Source organism: Microcaecilia unicolor, chromosome 7, assembly GCF_901765095.1.
Source record: "Microcaecilia unicolor chromosome 7, aMicUni1.1, whole genome shotgun sequence".
In the NCBI taxonomy this organism is placed as follows: domain Eukaryota; kingdom Metazoa; phylum Chordata; class Amphibia; order Gymnophiona; family Siphonopidae; genus Microcaecilia; species Microcaecilia unicolor.
In genome coordinates, this window is record NC_044037.1 from 165025833 (window position 1) to 165040366 (window position 14534).

At 42.9% G+C, this 14534-nt stretch overlaps 1 protein-coding gene across 4 annotated transcripts in view; it reads left to right on the plus strand.

Annotated features, from left to right (window-relative positions):
* The window catches only part of NDUFS1 (NADH:ubiquinone oxidoreductase core subunit S1), a 104184-nt gene extending 96330 nt beyond the window's left edge, over positions 1-7854 (plus strand). For all 4 annotated transcript variants that reach the window (XM_030210695.1, XM_030210693.1, XM_030210694.1 and 1 more), the window contains exons 16-19: positions 3638-3813; positions 5325-5459; positions 5557-5629; positions 7466-7854. In XM_030210695.1, the coding sequence (XP_030066555.1) occupies positions 3638-3813; positions 5325-5459; positions 5557-5629; positions 7466-7557 (476 nt within the window). In that variant the 3' untranslated portion in view covers positions 7558-7854. The remainder of the gene's footprint in view (positions 1-3637; positions 3814-5324; positions 5460-5556; positions 5630-7465) is intronic.
* Positions 7855-14534: the final 6680 nt, after the last annotated feature.

Below are 14534 nucleotides of genomic sequence, written 5' to 3' on the forward strand. Positions count from 1 at the left end.
TATTTATTTATGACATTTATATCCTAACCAAAGATCGTAACAGACATATCCTAACTCTTCCTTTCCTTCTCTAAGTTCTCCCCAACTGTCTTTACCATACATGTATCTCACTCTACCATAATATCACCTTGATATTAATTGCAACTTGTATTTGTTCATATCGAAATCGGTTAACGCCGATTACGGTACCATATAAGCCACATTGAGCCTGCAAAGAGTTGGGAAAATGTGGGATACAAATGCAACAAATAATAAATAATAGTATTAGCCCAAGTAGAACTCAGGTTCAATGTGGCTTACATAACAATTAGAAAAGCATGATATTTAAAACAAAAAGGCCGCTAAAATGGCACTTAAGACTGTCCGACGCTGAATATCGTCATATAGCAGCTTAAAGATAGCCAGTTATATCCAGTGCTTTTTTTGTAGAAAAAAAGGTGCCGGTACTCATTATGGGCGGGGTCATCACATATGGCTCCACCCCTATGATAGCCACACCCACATTAACCACACCCCCTATACCAGCCATGGCGCATATAAACAGACATCATTGAAAATATTACAGTACTATAGGAGAAAAAAATAACGTGATTTGCTAAGTAGTAGCAGTAAATAAGACAGCCAATGTAAATTCTCAAATTGGACATATTACAAACACTAAAATGAAAATAAAATGATTTTTTTCTACCTTTGTTGTCTGGTGACTGTTTTTCTTTCCATATTGGTCCCAGTCTGTGATTCTCCTTTCCTTTGTTTTCGCTTAACTCTTCTGTGCCATTTGTCATTTTTTGTCTCCTTTTTCTTTGCTTTCTTCAATATTTTTCAGGCTCTCTCTCTGTCCAGATTTAATTCATTCTTACTATCCATTCTTTAATTTCCTTCATCTACCTGTGGCTTTTCATCTTTTCCTCACCCTTGTTCTCCCCATGCCCCTTCCTCTTATTCTCCAATCTTTCTCTATTCCCCTTTTCCATCCAGCAGCTCTGCTTTCTCTCCCCATCCTTCCAGTGTCTCCCCTATTTCTTTCTGCATTCTTCCATCCAGCGTCTTCCCTCTTTCTCTCCCTATCCTTCCGTTTTCCCTCTCTCTCTCCCCATCCTTCCGTTTTTCCCTCTCTCTCTCTCCCCATCCTTCCATCTGTTTTCCCCCTCTCTTTCCCCATCCTTCCATCTGTTTTTCCCTCTCTCCCCAATCCTTCCCTCTGTTTTTTCCCTCTTTCTCTCTCTCCCCAATCCTTCCCTCTGTTGTTTTCCCTCTTTCTCTCTCTCCCCAATCCTTCCCTCTGTTGGTTTCCCTCTCTCTCTCTCTCTCTCCCCAACCCTTCCCTCTGTTGGTTTCCCTCTTTCTATCTCTCCCCAATCCTTCCCTCTGTTTTCCCTCTCTCTCCCCAATCCTTCCCTCTGTTGGTTTCCCTCTTTCTCTCTCTCCCCAATCCTTCCCTCTGTTGGTTTCCCTCTTTCTCTCTCTCCCCAATCCTTCCTCTGTTGGTTTCCCTCTTTCTCTCTCTCCCCCCAATCCTTCCTCTGTTGGTTTCCCTCTTTCTCTCTCTCCCCATCCTTCCATCTGTTTTCCCCTCTCTCCCCAATCCTTCCATCTGTTTTTCTCCTCTCCCCAATCCTTTCATCTGTTTTTCCCTCTCTCTCCCCATCCTTCCATCTGTTTTTCCCTCTCTCTCCCCTGTTTTCCCTCTCTCTCCCCAATCCTTCCTCTGTTGGTTTCCCTCTTTCTATCTCTCCCCAATCCTTTCCTCTGTTGTTTTCCCTCTCTCTCTCTCCCCAATCCTTCCCTCTCTCCCCAATCCTTCCCTCTGTTTTCCCTCTTTCTCTCTCTCCCCAATCCTTCCCTCTGTTGTTTCCCTCTTTCTCTCTCTCCCCAATCCTTCCCTCTGTTGTTTTCCCTCTTTCTCTCTCTCCCCAATCCTTCCCTCTGTTGGTTTCCCTCTTTCTCTCTCTCCCCAATCCTTCCCTCTGTTGGTTTCCCTCTTTCTATCTCTCCCCAATCCTTCCCTCTGTTTTCTCTCTCTCCCCAATCCTTCCTCTGTTGGTTTCCCTCTTTCTCTCTCTCCCCCCAATCCTTCCTCTGTTGGTTTCCCTCTTTCTCTCTCTCCCCATCCTTCCATCTGTTTTCCCCTCTCTCCCCAATCCTTCCATCTGTTTTTCTCCTCTCTCCCCAATCCTTCCATCTGTTTTTCCCTCTCTCTCCCCAATCCTTCCCTCTGTTGTTTTCCCTCTTTCTCTCTCTCCCCAATCCTTCCCTCTGTTGTTTTCCCTCTTTCTCTCTCTCCCCAATCCTTCCCTCTGTTGTTTTCCCTCTTTCTCTCTCTCCCCAATCCTTCCCTCTGTTGTTTTCCCTCTCTCCCCAATCCTTCCCTCTGTTGGTTTCCCTCTTTCTCTCTCTCCCCAATCCTTCCCTCTGTTGGTTTCCCTCTTTCTCTCTCTCCCCAATCCTTCCTCTGTTGGTTTCCCTCTTTCTCTCTCCCCCCCCCCCCCAATCCTTCCCTGTGTTGGTTTCCCTCTTTCTCTCTCTCCCCCCAATCCTTCCTCTGTTGGTTTCCCTCTTTCTCTCCCCCCCCCAATCCTTCCCTGTGTTGGTTTCCCTCTTTCTCTCTCTCCCCAATCCTTCCCTCTGTTGTTTTCCCTCTTTCTCTCTCTCCCCAATCCTTCCCTCTGTTGGTTTCCCTCTCCCTGCCAAGTTTCCCGCGAAGTCGCGACGAACGCGGCACCAGCCCCTATTTCCGGCCGCTGCTGCTTCTCCTGTTGAGCAGCAGCGGCCGCTACACAAAGAAAAAGAAGATTAAAAAAAAAAATTGAAACCTGGCTGAAACGCGGCACCCCGGCACTGTAGACAGCCATTAGGCATTGGCTGTTGCCCCACAGCCGCTCCTCCTCTTGCCTCTACGTCACTGTCCCTGGAGGAAGACCCCGGAGGAGCGCAGTGACGTAGAGGCAAGAGGAGGAGCAGCTGCGGGACAACAGCCAATGCCTAATGGCTGTCTACAGTGCCGGGGTGCCGCGTTTCAGCCAGGTTTGAAGTTTTTTTTAAATCTTTTTCTTTGTGTAGCGGCCGCTACTGCTCAACAGGAGAAGCAGCAGCGGCCGGAAATGGGGGCTGGCACTGCGTCCGTCACGGGGCGGGGGGGAGCAAAAAAAAAAAAAAGGTGCCGGTACGCCGTACCGTTGCGTACCGGCACAAAAAAAGCACTGGTTATATCTATCCCCTGATTTTTAAAACCCAACTGGCCAAGTTTGGTGGCCATATTTGACCTCAATAGCTAGAATAATTTTGGCCAGTCTCACTTCAAGCGGCCTGCGCTGAATATCAGCGTGGCCAGTTAAAATCAGACCAGCCAGAGTTAAACTGGATATTCAGTGCCAGTCACCAGAAACGGACCAACATTGAATATCCGGGTTTAGTGCTGACCACGGGAGACAGCCCGGCTATCTCCCATGGTCTGAATATCGGGGTCTTTATTCTTCACCCATTGACTTGCAACCTTCAGAAGTCACTCTGCTCATTGTTAAGGAATAACTGCTTTGTCAATTAATTGTCTTATCGAGGATAGGGAACATTACTTTGAAAAATGTTCTGCAGCTAATTGGTATTATTTGTGTTGCACTGATTCGCTTTTCCTTCTCAGGGCACCATGGTGATATGGGCGCTCCAATGGCTGATGTTGTTCTTCCTGGAGCCGCTTACACCGAGAAATCTGCTACTTATGTCAACACAGAGGGCAGAGCTCAGGAGACTCTAGTAGCAGTGACACCCCCAGGCATGGCAAGAGAGGACTGGAGAATTATCCGTGCAATTTCTGAGGTACAGCTTCTTTAGCATGAATTAAATTTTTTTGAATGCTTCAGAAAATGGGGGGGGGGGGGGGGGGATGTAGTAGATTAGTAGATGCCAGCATTAGAAGGTGTTTTATGGAAATGTTTAGCATTCCTGTTTTGAGAGAGAGATTTTTATGTTTAACTCACTTTATGTTTAATAAAGATATCACCATGCATACAGACTGACACTATGACAATTCAGGACTCAAGAGCCACCATTCCCATAAACAAGTATTATTTAACAGCATTTTTATTCACAAGACAAGTGAAGAAATACAACAATTTGACACTTCTTATAATCCTATGAAACCTTATATTTCTCAAAATATCCCCTCCCCATTCTCAGTGGAACAATTAATTAATCAATATAGTGTAAAAAAGGAAAACTATAACAAATTTACATGTTGAGTACTCTACTTTGAATCACTGGTGATAAAGAATTCCAAAAAGGCTCCCAAATCTGATACAGTTTCTGCCCAGGCTTGGTAGACAAATCACGTAGGTCAATTTTTTCATATGCAAGTATAGTAAGATAGTAAAGGACAGCAGATAAAGACCTGAATAATCCATCCAGTTTGCCCAACAGTCACACTCATTATCAAGTCATGAATAAACCAACAATGAATGAGATATAAAATACTTGAGCATTGTCTCTCTTTTTCATGGGTACATTCATATATTTGTTACATTCACAGAATTTTTTGTATACAATTTTGGTATCATGAATATAAGATTAACTCTTCTGATAGGGTACTACTGCCATGGGCCATGACTTTTTTTAATACTACAGGGGTGTATTCTGTTGCTTATCTTATTTGATATCTACCTCAAACCACTAGCTCAGCTGATTTGCTCTATGATGGAAAATGTCTACATCTACACTGAATACTAGCCAGTAACCCAAATAGCTGACTCGTGGGCTAACTGTGGACAATATCTTTCTTACCAACTCACTGTATAATTTTTGTCTTAATATTAGTGTCTCTACCGGGGTAATTCGATATAGGTGCCAACATTTAGGCAGCATGGTGCAGAGCAAAGGGCCACTTATGGTGTGGTATGTTTCTATTGGTGGCCCGAGGATAAAAGGGTGATGGTACTTATGTCCTACACAAGCTAATGAATGAAGTTAACGATAAGACAGCAAATCTTCTATCCTGTCTGGTTAGGGGACCTTCTAATAAGTCTTAGTACGTATTAACTGTTAAGCCAATTTTATACGTATGGGCTTCTTAGCATTTAGTACACGCTAAGCTTTAGTAAAGGGCCCCTTAGTTATCTGGATAGCAGTGTGAATATCTCCTGTATTTAATGTCAGGATTGCCTGCTGTATCTGGATATTCAGCTCCACTCATTATCCAGACAGTGGCGTTGAATATCCGGATACTTTTTAATGCCAAGCAAACTTTGACCCATGTGTTGTTTTCCTTCTAGCAGAAAACCTAATTGAGTTGTGCTTTTTTTTCCCTCTCTCCCTGCTTGTTTGGGGTGCTCTAGCTAGCTGGCATGACCCTCCCCTATGAAAACCTGGATCAAGTGAGAAACAGATTGCAAGAAGTGTCCCCTAACCTGGTTCGATATGATGATGTTGAGGAAGCCAACTACTTCAAGCAGGCCACTGAGCTGTCCAAGGTACCTCTCGGCATAAATTCCCACTCGGAGCTAAGTATCCAGTTATGTAGGAAGGGCAGGTCTTGGTCTTGATGCCTTGTTTCTTTCTTTCTTTCAGGTTGTGAACCAGCAGCTTCTTATGGATCCTCTCATGCCACCTCAGCTCACAATTAAGGATTTCTACAGAACAGGTCAGTAGCCAGTCTGGAAGGAAGAGGTGAAAATTTCTGGAGGGCAAGCAGGATGTGAAGTCCTCACAACATGGGGTGACATCAGCAACAGAGCCCTGGTGCAGGAACACTACCCATTCTAAATTTTCCAGAAGTTTTTAGCAGGTTACTTATTGATATTTTTAATAATATAACCAAGCAACCAAAACTTGTACAGTAACCAAGAAAGATACCAAAATAATAACAAAAGCCAATACCACCATCAAGAAAATAATCTTACATTTCAAGTCCACAACAATGCGGGTGTGGAATACAAGAAGAAAATTCTGGACTGGTGGGGAGGGAAGGGAAAAGTGTTGTATCTGCAGCAGAAGAAGAGAGGAAACGGGAGGGGGGGGGGGGGGGGGTAAACAGAAACAGGAGAAAAAAAAAAGCTGCTCTGTGTGTCAGCCCTGTGACACACCTCCCAGTTGGTCGCAACACACTAGTTGAGAACAGCTGATCTATAGGCAGTTCCCTTCTTCCAGAGCGTCAGGCAAGTCAGTAGGGTCAGAGACTATAGAAAGCTCCCTTTCAGAGATAGGGGGAGAAAGAAGAGAACCAGGGTCCACATCCACCTTCCTCATTGAGCAGGGACTGTCTTTCTATGTTAAATTGTACAGCGCTGCGTAACCCTAGTAGCGCTTTAGAAATGTTAAATAGTAGTAGTAGGATGGCAGAGATATAGAAGGATCTAGTAGGTGCGCAGCAGAGCAAGGGAGAGAGGTTTTTTAAAAGAAATGCCTGGTGGATCAGAAGCACAAATTCTGATGAAAAAGGCAACTGCGAAGCAGATTCAGCATCGAAGCCCAGAAGAAAGAGGAGTCTGAGGTTATACAGGAGTAAAAGACGTTTGAGCCAGAGAAGAGTCTGTATCTCCAGAGGCACTGCAGTGCTCCAAAATGCCGTGGTGTGCTCAAGCAAAGAGACAGGAGAGAGACCCGTGTGGGAAGTTAACGTGCTCGCCATGATAGTCACTGCAAAAAGCACCCAGAATGTGAAATCCCGCGCCAATTCACCCCTGGATGCCATGAGAACCATCGGCGAGAAAACAGGCACCGAAGGGAAGGAGAGAAATGAGGGACAAAATAGCAAGGTGCAGTAAACCCCAGAGCCGACAGCAATTAAAATTTAAAGGCATGCTCACCCCACTGGATGAAAACTGAGAAGACTGGCTTTGAGGGCTGTCTGCACAAATCTCAACCCCCTCTAGCAAACAACTGCTCACAGTCAGACTGACAAAGACCAGCTCTAACCTCTCTGTTGTCCCTTCCTCCTCCCCCTTTTGTACACTGAGAGGAAGAAGCTACCAGCAAAGGTTGGGGGGGGGGGGGGGGGGAGACTTGGCACCACAAGGTGTATCCCAGTAAGATACCAGCAGCAGCCTAATCCCCCCCCCCCCCCCCCCACACTCCCCTGGCTTACCTGAACTAAAAATGAACAGGAGCCAGCAATCTTGAAGAAAACCAAGAGCTGATGGGAGATCCGTCCACCACCTGCTGGAAATAGAGATATAGGATGATGAGGCTCCTGGTGAGCCAGTATCAGTGTGTTCAATTGTGTTCTCTATCTTCACCTGCTGGTAGATGGACAGAACACATATGTATGTATAGGAAATGTTGCCTTTGGACATTCAGTCCATTAGCTGTCCACAATTATACATATAATACTATTTAACTTTTAGAAAGTAAAGCACTTCTCCATTCATTGTGGTGCTGAATGCATAAGTGCTTTTTCAGTATTGGGCCCTAAGTCTTACATTTGTCATCCATGTTATCTGGAATAATGACTTCACTGAATAAATGTGCTTTTTTACAGATCCCATCAGCAGAGCATCCCAGACAATGGCAAAGTGTGTGAAAGCTGTCACTGAAGGCGCCCAGGCCGTGGAAGAACCTTCCATTTGTTAAATCCATTTTCTGACCAGCTGACAGTGCAAAAGGCTGATGAACACCTTCAGCAGTGCGTTGCATTACTTTCAAAGCTAGAAGTGATTCTTTCCTTGTGATAGTACCACTTAGTCATCTTTTCTTGACTATATGGAGAACATTCACAGTTTTTGGTTTGTACACCAGTGCTGGTGTGGCATTGCTTCTGATAGTCATGGAGGTTAATTTAATGTACCTTAAGATATCTATACTGGGAAACTCTTTTTGGTTGTGTACAAATTTACTGTAATTTTATTAAAAATAGTTTATTACATTACACTACTTCACTTGGCTTGGAAACTTTGTTCATAAATATTAAAGTTATAAAGTAATGCTTAAGGAGACTGCACAAGCTTTTCACCCCAAATGCAACATACATTCAAGTGAGGTGAGTCAGATATGCTGTGCACAGCAAGTTTTGGAGTGTCTGTACAGGAGCAGTGCAGGGAACTGCATAGCTACAGTGGCAGATTGTACATAAGGCGAGTTACAGATCATGGTTATGTTGTCCAGGTCCATGTATGTACTCTGTGTTTTATCATGCGAGATCTGGCTTTTCCAATCTGTCCTTATATTTCTGGTATTTTAGCAGTTTATTCTGGGCAAGTCACTTAACCCTCTATTGCCCCACAACTTAGATTGTGAGCGCACTAGGAACATAAAGTACCTGTATATGATAAATGTAAACTGCTTTGGTTGTACCACAGAAAGGCGGTATATCAAATCCATGACCCTTTTACCCCATTAAGTCCTGGCTGCACTCTTCATAGGGAAATTAAAGCTGTAGGTTAGTAGGTGGCATGAGGTAAAGCCAGGACTGGATCACCCCCATTGCCAATCATGTGTTACAGAGCTGATGTCATCTTCTGGTTTCAAGTTTATTAAGGTAATCAATAGAAATCAAACAAAATAAAACATGGAAAAGAAAATAAGATACCTTTTTTATTGGACATAACTTAATACATTTCTTGATTAGCTTTCGGTTGCCCTTCTTCGTCAGATTGGAAATAAGCAAATGTGGAAGATGACAGTATATATAAGTGAAACATCCAAGCATTTCATTGACAGTCTAACAGGGTGGGGGTGGGTAGGTGAGGGAAGAGGGAGATAAACAGAGAAATACAACTTTATGGTTTATAATGAGCTAGAAAACCCAGATCTTTGTTAAGTCCTGTCTGTTGGGTGTCAAAATATTCAATCATTCTGACTTCAAAGGTCTTACATTCCTGTATTGTTTTAAAGTTACCTTTCAGGATTCTTACTATGAAATCACTGGTACAGTGTTCTGGTCTAGTAAAGTGCTGCCTCACAGGGGTAGGAACCTGGCTGGCACCAGCATTCTTCATGTTATGTCTATGTAAATTAAATCTTGTCTTAAGCATCTGGCCTGTTTCTCCAATATAGCATCCTTCGTTACATTTTTTACACTGAATGATATATACCATGTTGGAAGATGAGCATGTGAAAGATTCCTTTATGTTGAATATTTTTCCTTAGTGAATGACTGTGGGATCCTGTAAAATGTTTTGGCATAGCTTGCAGCTGGATATATTGCAGGGATGTGTGCCCTTCTCTTCTTTTTCAGTCTGTGTTGGGAGTTTACTTCTGATTAGCTTGTGTTTTAAGTTGGGTGGCTGTCGGAAGGCCAGCACTGGTGGGGCTGGGAATATCTCTTTCAGTATTTCATCCTGTTGGAGTAGAGGCTGAAGATATTTTATGATTTTTCATAATTTTTCCAGCTCTGGGTTGTACATTACTATAAGGGGGATTCTGGCTGTGGCTTTTTTTTCTTTGTACTGGGTGTTTTGAGGGAGGAGGCAATATTTTTGGAGATTATTTTGGGGTTGTAGCCTTTCCGTTCGAAGGATGCAGTCAGGATTTCAAGATGTCTGTCTCTGTCCCTTGGGTCAGAGCAGATACGGTGGTATCTTGTGACTTGGCTGTAAATAATGGATCTCTTTGTATGTGAAGGGCGGAAGCTGGAGTTGTGGAGGTAGCTGCATCTGTCTGTGGGTTTCTTGTATATAGATGTTTGTATACAGCCATCGCTGATTGAGACCGTGGTGTCCAAAAAATTGACTTTTTCTGGGGAGTAGTCAATTTTAAATCCGATTGTAGGATGGTATGTATTGAAGGAATAGTAAAATTGTTTCAGAGTTTCTTCCCCCTCAGTCCAAATCATAAAAATGTCATCGATGTACCAGTAGTATTTTAGAGGTTTGGTCTGGCATGTATTCAGAAATGTCTCTTCCAGCTCAGCCATAAAAAGGTTGGCATATTGGGGTGCTGTCCTGGTGCCCATTATTTGTAGATAGATATCATTGTTGAAGCGGAAGTAGTTGTGAGTTAAAATAAATTTGATTAATTTTGTAATAGTTTCTGGTGAGTATTGATGGTCCAGTGTGGATGTTTTTAGGAGCCTCCCACATGCAGCTATGCCATCCGCATGGGGAATGTTGCTGTATAGTGATTCTACATCCATCGTGACCAGAAGGGTGTTTGGTGGTAATTGCTTGATATTTTTCAATTTATTTAGAAAGTCTGTGGTGTCTTGTATGAACCTGTTTGTTTTGTGCATGAGAGGTTTCAGAATTCCCTCTATGAGTCCAGATATTTCCTCTGTGAGTGTGTCAATACCTGATATGATTGGTCTGCCCAGGTTTCCAGGGCAACCTTTGAAAGCTAATAAAGAAATGTATTGTTATGTCCAGTAAAAAAGATATCTTATTTTCTTTTCCATGTTTTATTTTGTTTGATTTCTATTTATTACCTCTAAAAGTGGACTAACACGGCTACCACACCTCTCTACTTGTTTATTAAGAAAATTTACTGCCTGAGTAGCTTACATAAGTTTGGCCAAGTAGAACAGGGCAGTGTCTGCAATACAGTCTTGCAACTTCAACTAACAGTTGTGATATCATGAATATACGAATGAAACAGAATTACCAAATAGCTCCAGCTCATCAAGTACAGACCCTTCCAGTCTTGATTTTACCTTACTGGATGCAGATACATGCAAATACATTAATCTATGCAAACACAGTTCTTACCTATTCCTGGTGAAAATCCTGAAAATCAGTGATGTTACATAAAACTCCAGTTCCAGGTTGAGAAACGCCGGTAGAATGTTTAGAGAGCAGACCTTTAAACTGGAGAACCTGGCTCATCTCCCCTCTGCACCACTTGGGGATTGCCAGCTGTTAGGGGAAGGGGGAAAGGGAAATGGGACTTGATATACCGCCTTTCTGTGGTATTTTGCAACTACATTCAAAGTGGTTTACATATATACAGGCACTTATTTTGTACCTGGGGCAATGGAGGGTTAAGTGACTTGCCCACAGTCCTAGACCTAACCACAAACATGGATTTGTAGTTCAGAGTTTTCTCTTTGCTCCCCTAAGATAATCAGAACTACAGATTCCTGCATGCCATGGGTCAAAACCAAGACTATCAGCCTGCTTGCTTGACAGGCTGATGTGGTAACTTAACCTTTTCCAACTCACCATAGTCAAACTGATGGAAAGTATGGTAACCAACAACTTACAGATTATATAAACAAATTCTCAATACTACATGAATCACAGTCAGGATTTTGCCCCCTCCACAGCACTGAAACAGTACTACTCACTCTCCTAGCCAAGTTCAAGCAGGAAATAGCAATAGGCAAAAACATCCTTCTCCTTCAATTTGACATGTCCAGTGCATTCAACATGGTAAACCATAATATATTTATAAGACTACTAGATAACTTCGGGATTGGTGGAAATATACTTAGTTGGATCAAGGGTTTCCTAACCAGAAGAACATATCAAGGTAAAATCAAACTCAAACATATCATCACCGTGGAAAGCAGACTGTGGAGTACCACAAGGATCACCGCTATCTCCGATCCTCTTCAACCTAATGACCCCACTAGCCAAGTCTTATCCAACCAAGGCCTCAACCCTTTCATCTATGCAGACAATGTCACAATATACATTCTCCTTACAATACTAAATTGACAGAAATCACCAATGAAATCAAGCTCAGCTTGAACATCATGGGCAAATGCATTTCAACTAAAGCTCAATAAAGAAAAAACACATTGTCTCATCCTCATATCCCAACACAGCGCGGACAACCCCACAAGTATCAACACCCCAGATTACACCCTCCCTATCTCAAAGAGGAAGAGCTATGTCCATTACAAGCTTTGGTTTTGTTGTGTTGCAGGTATTCAGGCTTTTATGTTGGGTCAGTGGGATATGCCTTTTTGAACAGGTTTTTAGTGATTTCCGGAAATTTAGGTGGTCATACGTTGTTTTTACGACTTTTGGCAGTGCGTTCCATAGTTGTGCGCTTAAATAGGAAAGGCTGGATGCATAAGTTGATTTGTATTTGAGTTCTTTGCAGCTTGGGTAGTGGAGATTTAGGTATGTTCGTGCTGATCCTGTTGTGTTTCTGGTTGGCAGGTCTATGAGGTCTGTCATGTATCCCTTGGCTTCGCCGTAAATAATTTTATGAACCAGGGTGCAGATTTTGAAAGCAACACATTCTTTGATTGGAAGCCAGTGCAGTTTTTCTGGGGTTTGGCGCTTTCAAAATGCGTTTTTCAAACTATAAGCCTGGTTGCTGTGTTTTGAGCGGTCTGAAGTTCCTTTATGATTTGTTCTTTGCATGGCTTAGTACCATTGATTGTATCAAGCTGCGAAATATTTTCCTCGGGAAGAATGGTTTCACGTGTTTGAGTTTCCACATTGAGTGAAACATTTTCTGTATTATAGATTTCGCTTGGTTCTCTAGTGCCCTTAAGGGGCAAAGTACTTGTAACCATTTTTTCTGTCTCCTTCCACTGGTGGATGGACATTATAGAGAATGACACGGGTACAAAGTTTGTCACCGTCCTCGCCCCGTCCCCATGGGCTCTGTCCTCATCTGCAGAAGCCTCAAACAATTGTTATATAAAAATTTTTTATTAAAGTATAAAAAGGTACAATATGATGTGAAACTATTGTGTATAAATTATAAATAGAAAACAGTAACAGCGAGTAGCTATAATAACCCTCTTCACCACCACCCTCTACCCTCTCAACACCAACAATAGCTGATTTCTACTCCCCAATGAATTCTAATCCACCCTGTTAAAATGTCCAGGGGTACAAAATGCAACCCATTCTGTTTGCGCTAGAGGAGAGAAATATGCCCTATGAAGCACTGTTATAATTTTTTAATCTGTGGATTAATAAGAAGTCATCAACAATCTCAGGATTCAGTCTACTCTCCTGTCTTCCACAGTCCTTCCTAAGATGTCTTCTTAGAAAATGTGCTGGTAGCAGGAATGTACAGGATCCCCCATGCAAATTTTGCTAGTTGTGGTCAACATGTTTGTTCAAAAAAAAAAAAAAAAATCAAAATATCATTATCTGCATCACTGAAACATAAATAACAGTCCAGCTCATTAACAGGCTTCAAATTAGAAAATGACACAGGGACAAAGTTTGTCCCTTTCCCAATGGGCCCTATCCCATCCCCGTGGGATCTGTTCACTCTCAGTCCACATCCCCGTCTCCATGCCATTCTCTAATGGACATAACCCATTAGTCTGGAGTAGTCTGGTATTGTTGACAAGGATGGCGGAATTCACTGGAAGCAGACAACACAGACTGTCTTGAATAAGGTATGGTACAGTAAAGGTACCCATGATCTATAGCTGATATCTTCTATATGTTCTTAGCAGTGCATACAAAAAAAAATAAGCATCACTCTGTTAGAATGAGTAAGTGCTGGCGGCCTGAGCCTTTAAACATACAGCTGAACCACAGTTAAGAGCAAACTAAAGTATCTGTCTAATTAAAGGTCAAGACATCTGGCTTCGTCCCAAGGCTTTTCCATGCATAACACAGTAGTCACCCAATCACATCCCTTAGTTTCTTTGGTTGGAACCAGCAGGCTGTAGACAAGTAATAGCACTGATGCTGCACTCTCTGTACCGTCAATAGGACAAACCATTCCAGCAGTGGTGTTCTGAACCAACTTTACTGAAAGGTCTTTTGTTTGGTAAACACTTGGCTAGTATTTACTGCAGAGGCAACATTCACACACTATATACAAAGTATCTTGGTCTTTTCTCACTGTTATCCCTGGTATTTTATCTCAATACTCTTTCTGTTACTGGTTTACTTACCAGGGGAAGTGGGGGAACTAGGTAGTACAAGAAGGTTATCCTGATAAGTCTCAGGAATTTGGATGCTCCAAGGCAGTTAATTTTACAATGGGCTCCAGTTTAGGTAGGGCCTTGGGCAGCTGTCCCCTTCATTCATTGAAAAAAAGCACCCCTGAACCAGGGAGTCATATAGCTAGAGGCAGGACACAAATACCTCAGCCAATAGAGCCCACCCTCTGCTAGGCCAACCAGATCAAAGCATACAGGACAGACAATAGTAGAGTAAAAGTAAAGTGTCCTCCCCCTCCCTCCTTCTTCAGGGAGAATATACCTTGATCACATCATGGCTCAGGTTGGTGTTTTTTGGGGCATAGCTACCTAGTCTCAGCCTCTGCACCAATCAGGAGCTTTATAAACTGGTAACCCCACACACAAGCACATCCACAGAATGCTGTTTGGGCTGCCCAGGAGTTCGGCTTCGTGGGTGGGGGGGGAGGGAGGGACCTCCGCTATAAACTTACCTCTGCCAAGTCTGCTCAAGTTCAAGGTCCCTGTGGATGCTGCTGCTCTATTGCACACAGTCCCATTCCCCGTTCCCTTCTAGTCTCTGTTCCTTTGTTTTGATATTCTTAATAAATATCTCTTGGTTGACACTTCCATAGTTGTTCTCTATGTTGATGCAGGACAGCTGTTGGGCATCACTACTCACACCTATATACATATCCCCAATATTCAGCACTATTTAACTGGTCAGCGATAGCCACTGACCACTCAAATAGCATTTAACTGGCTAACCGCAAATATTCAGCAGAAAATA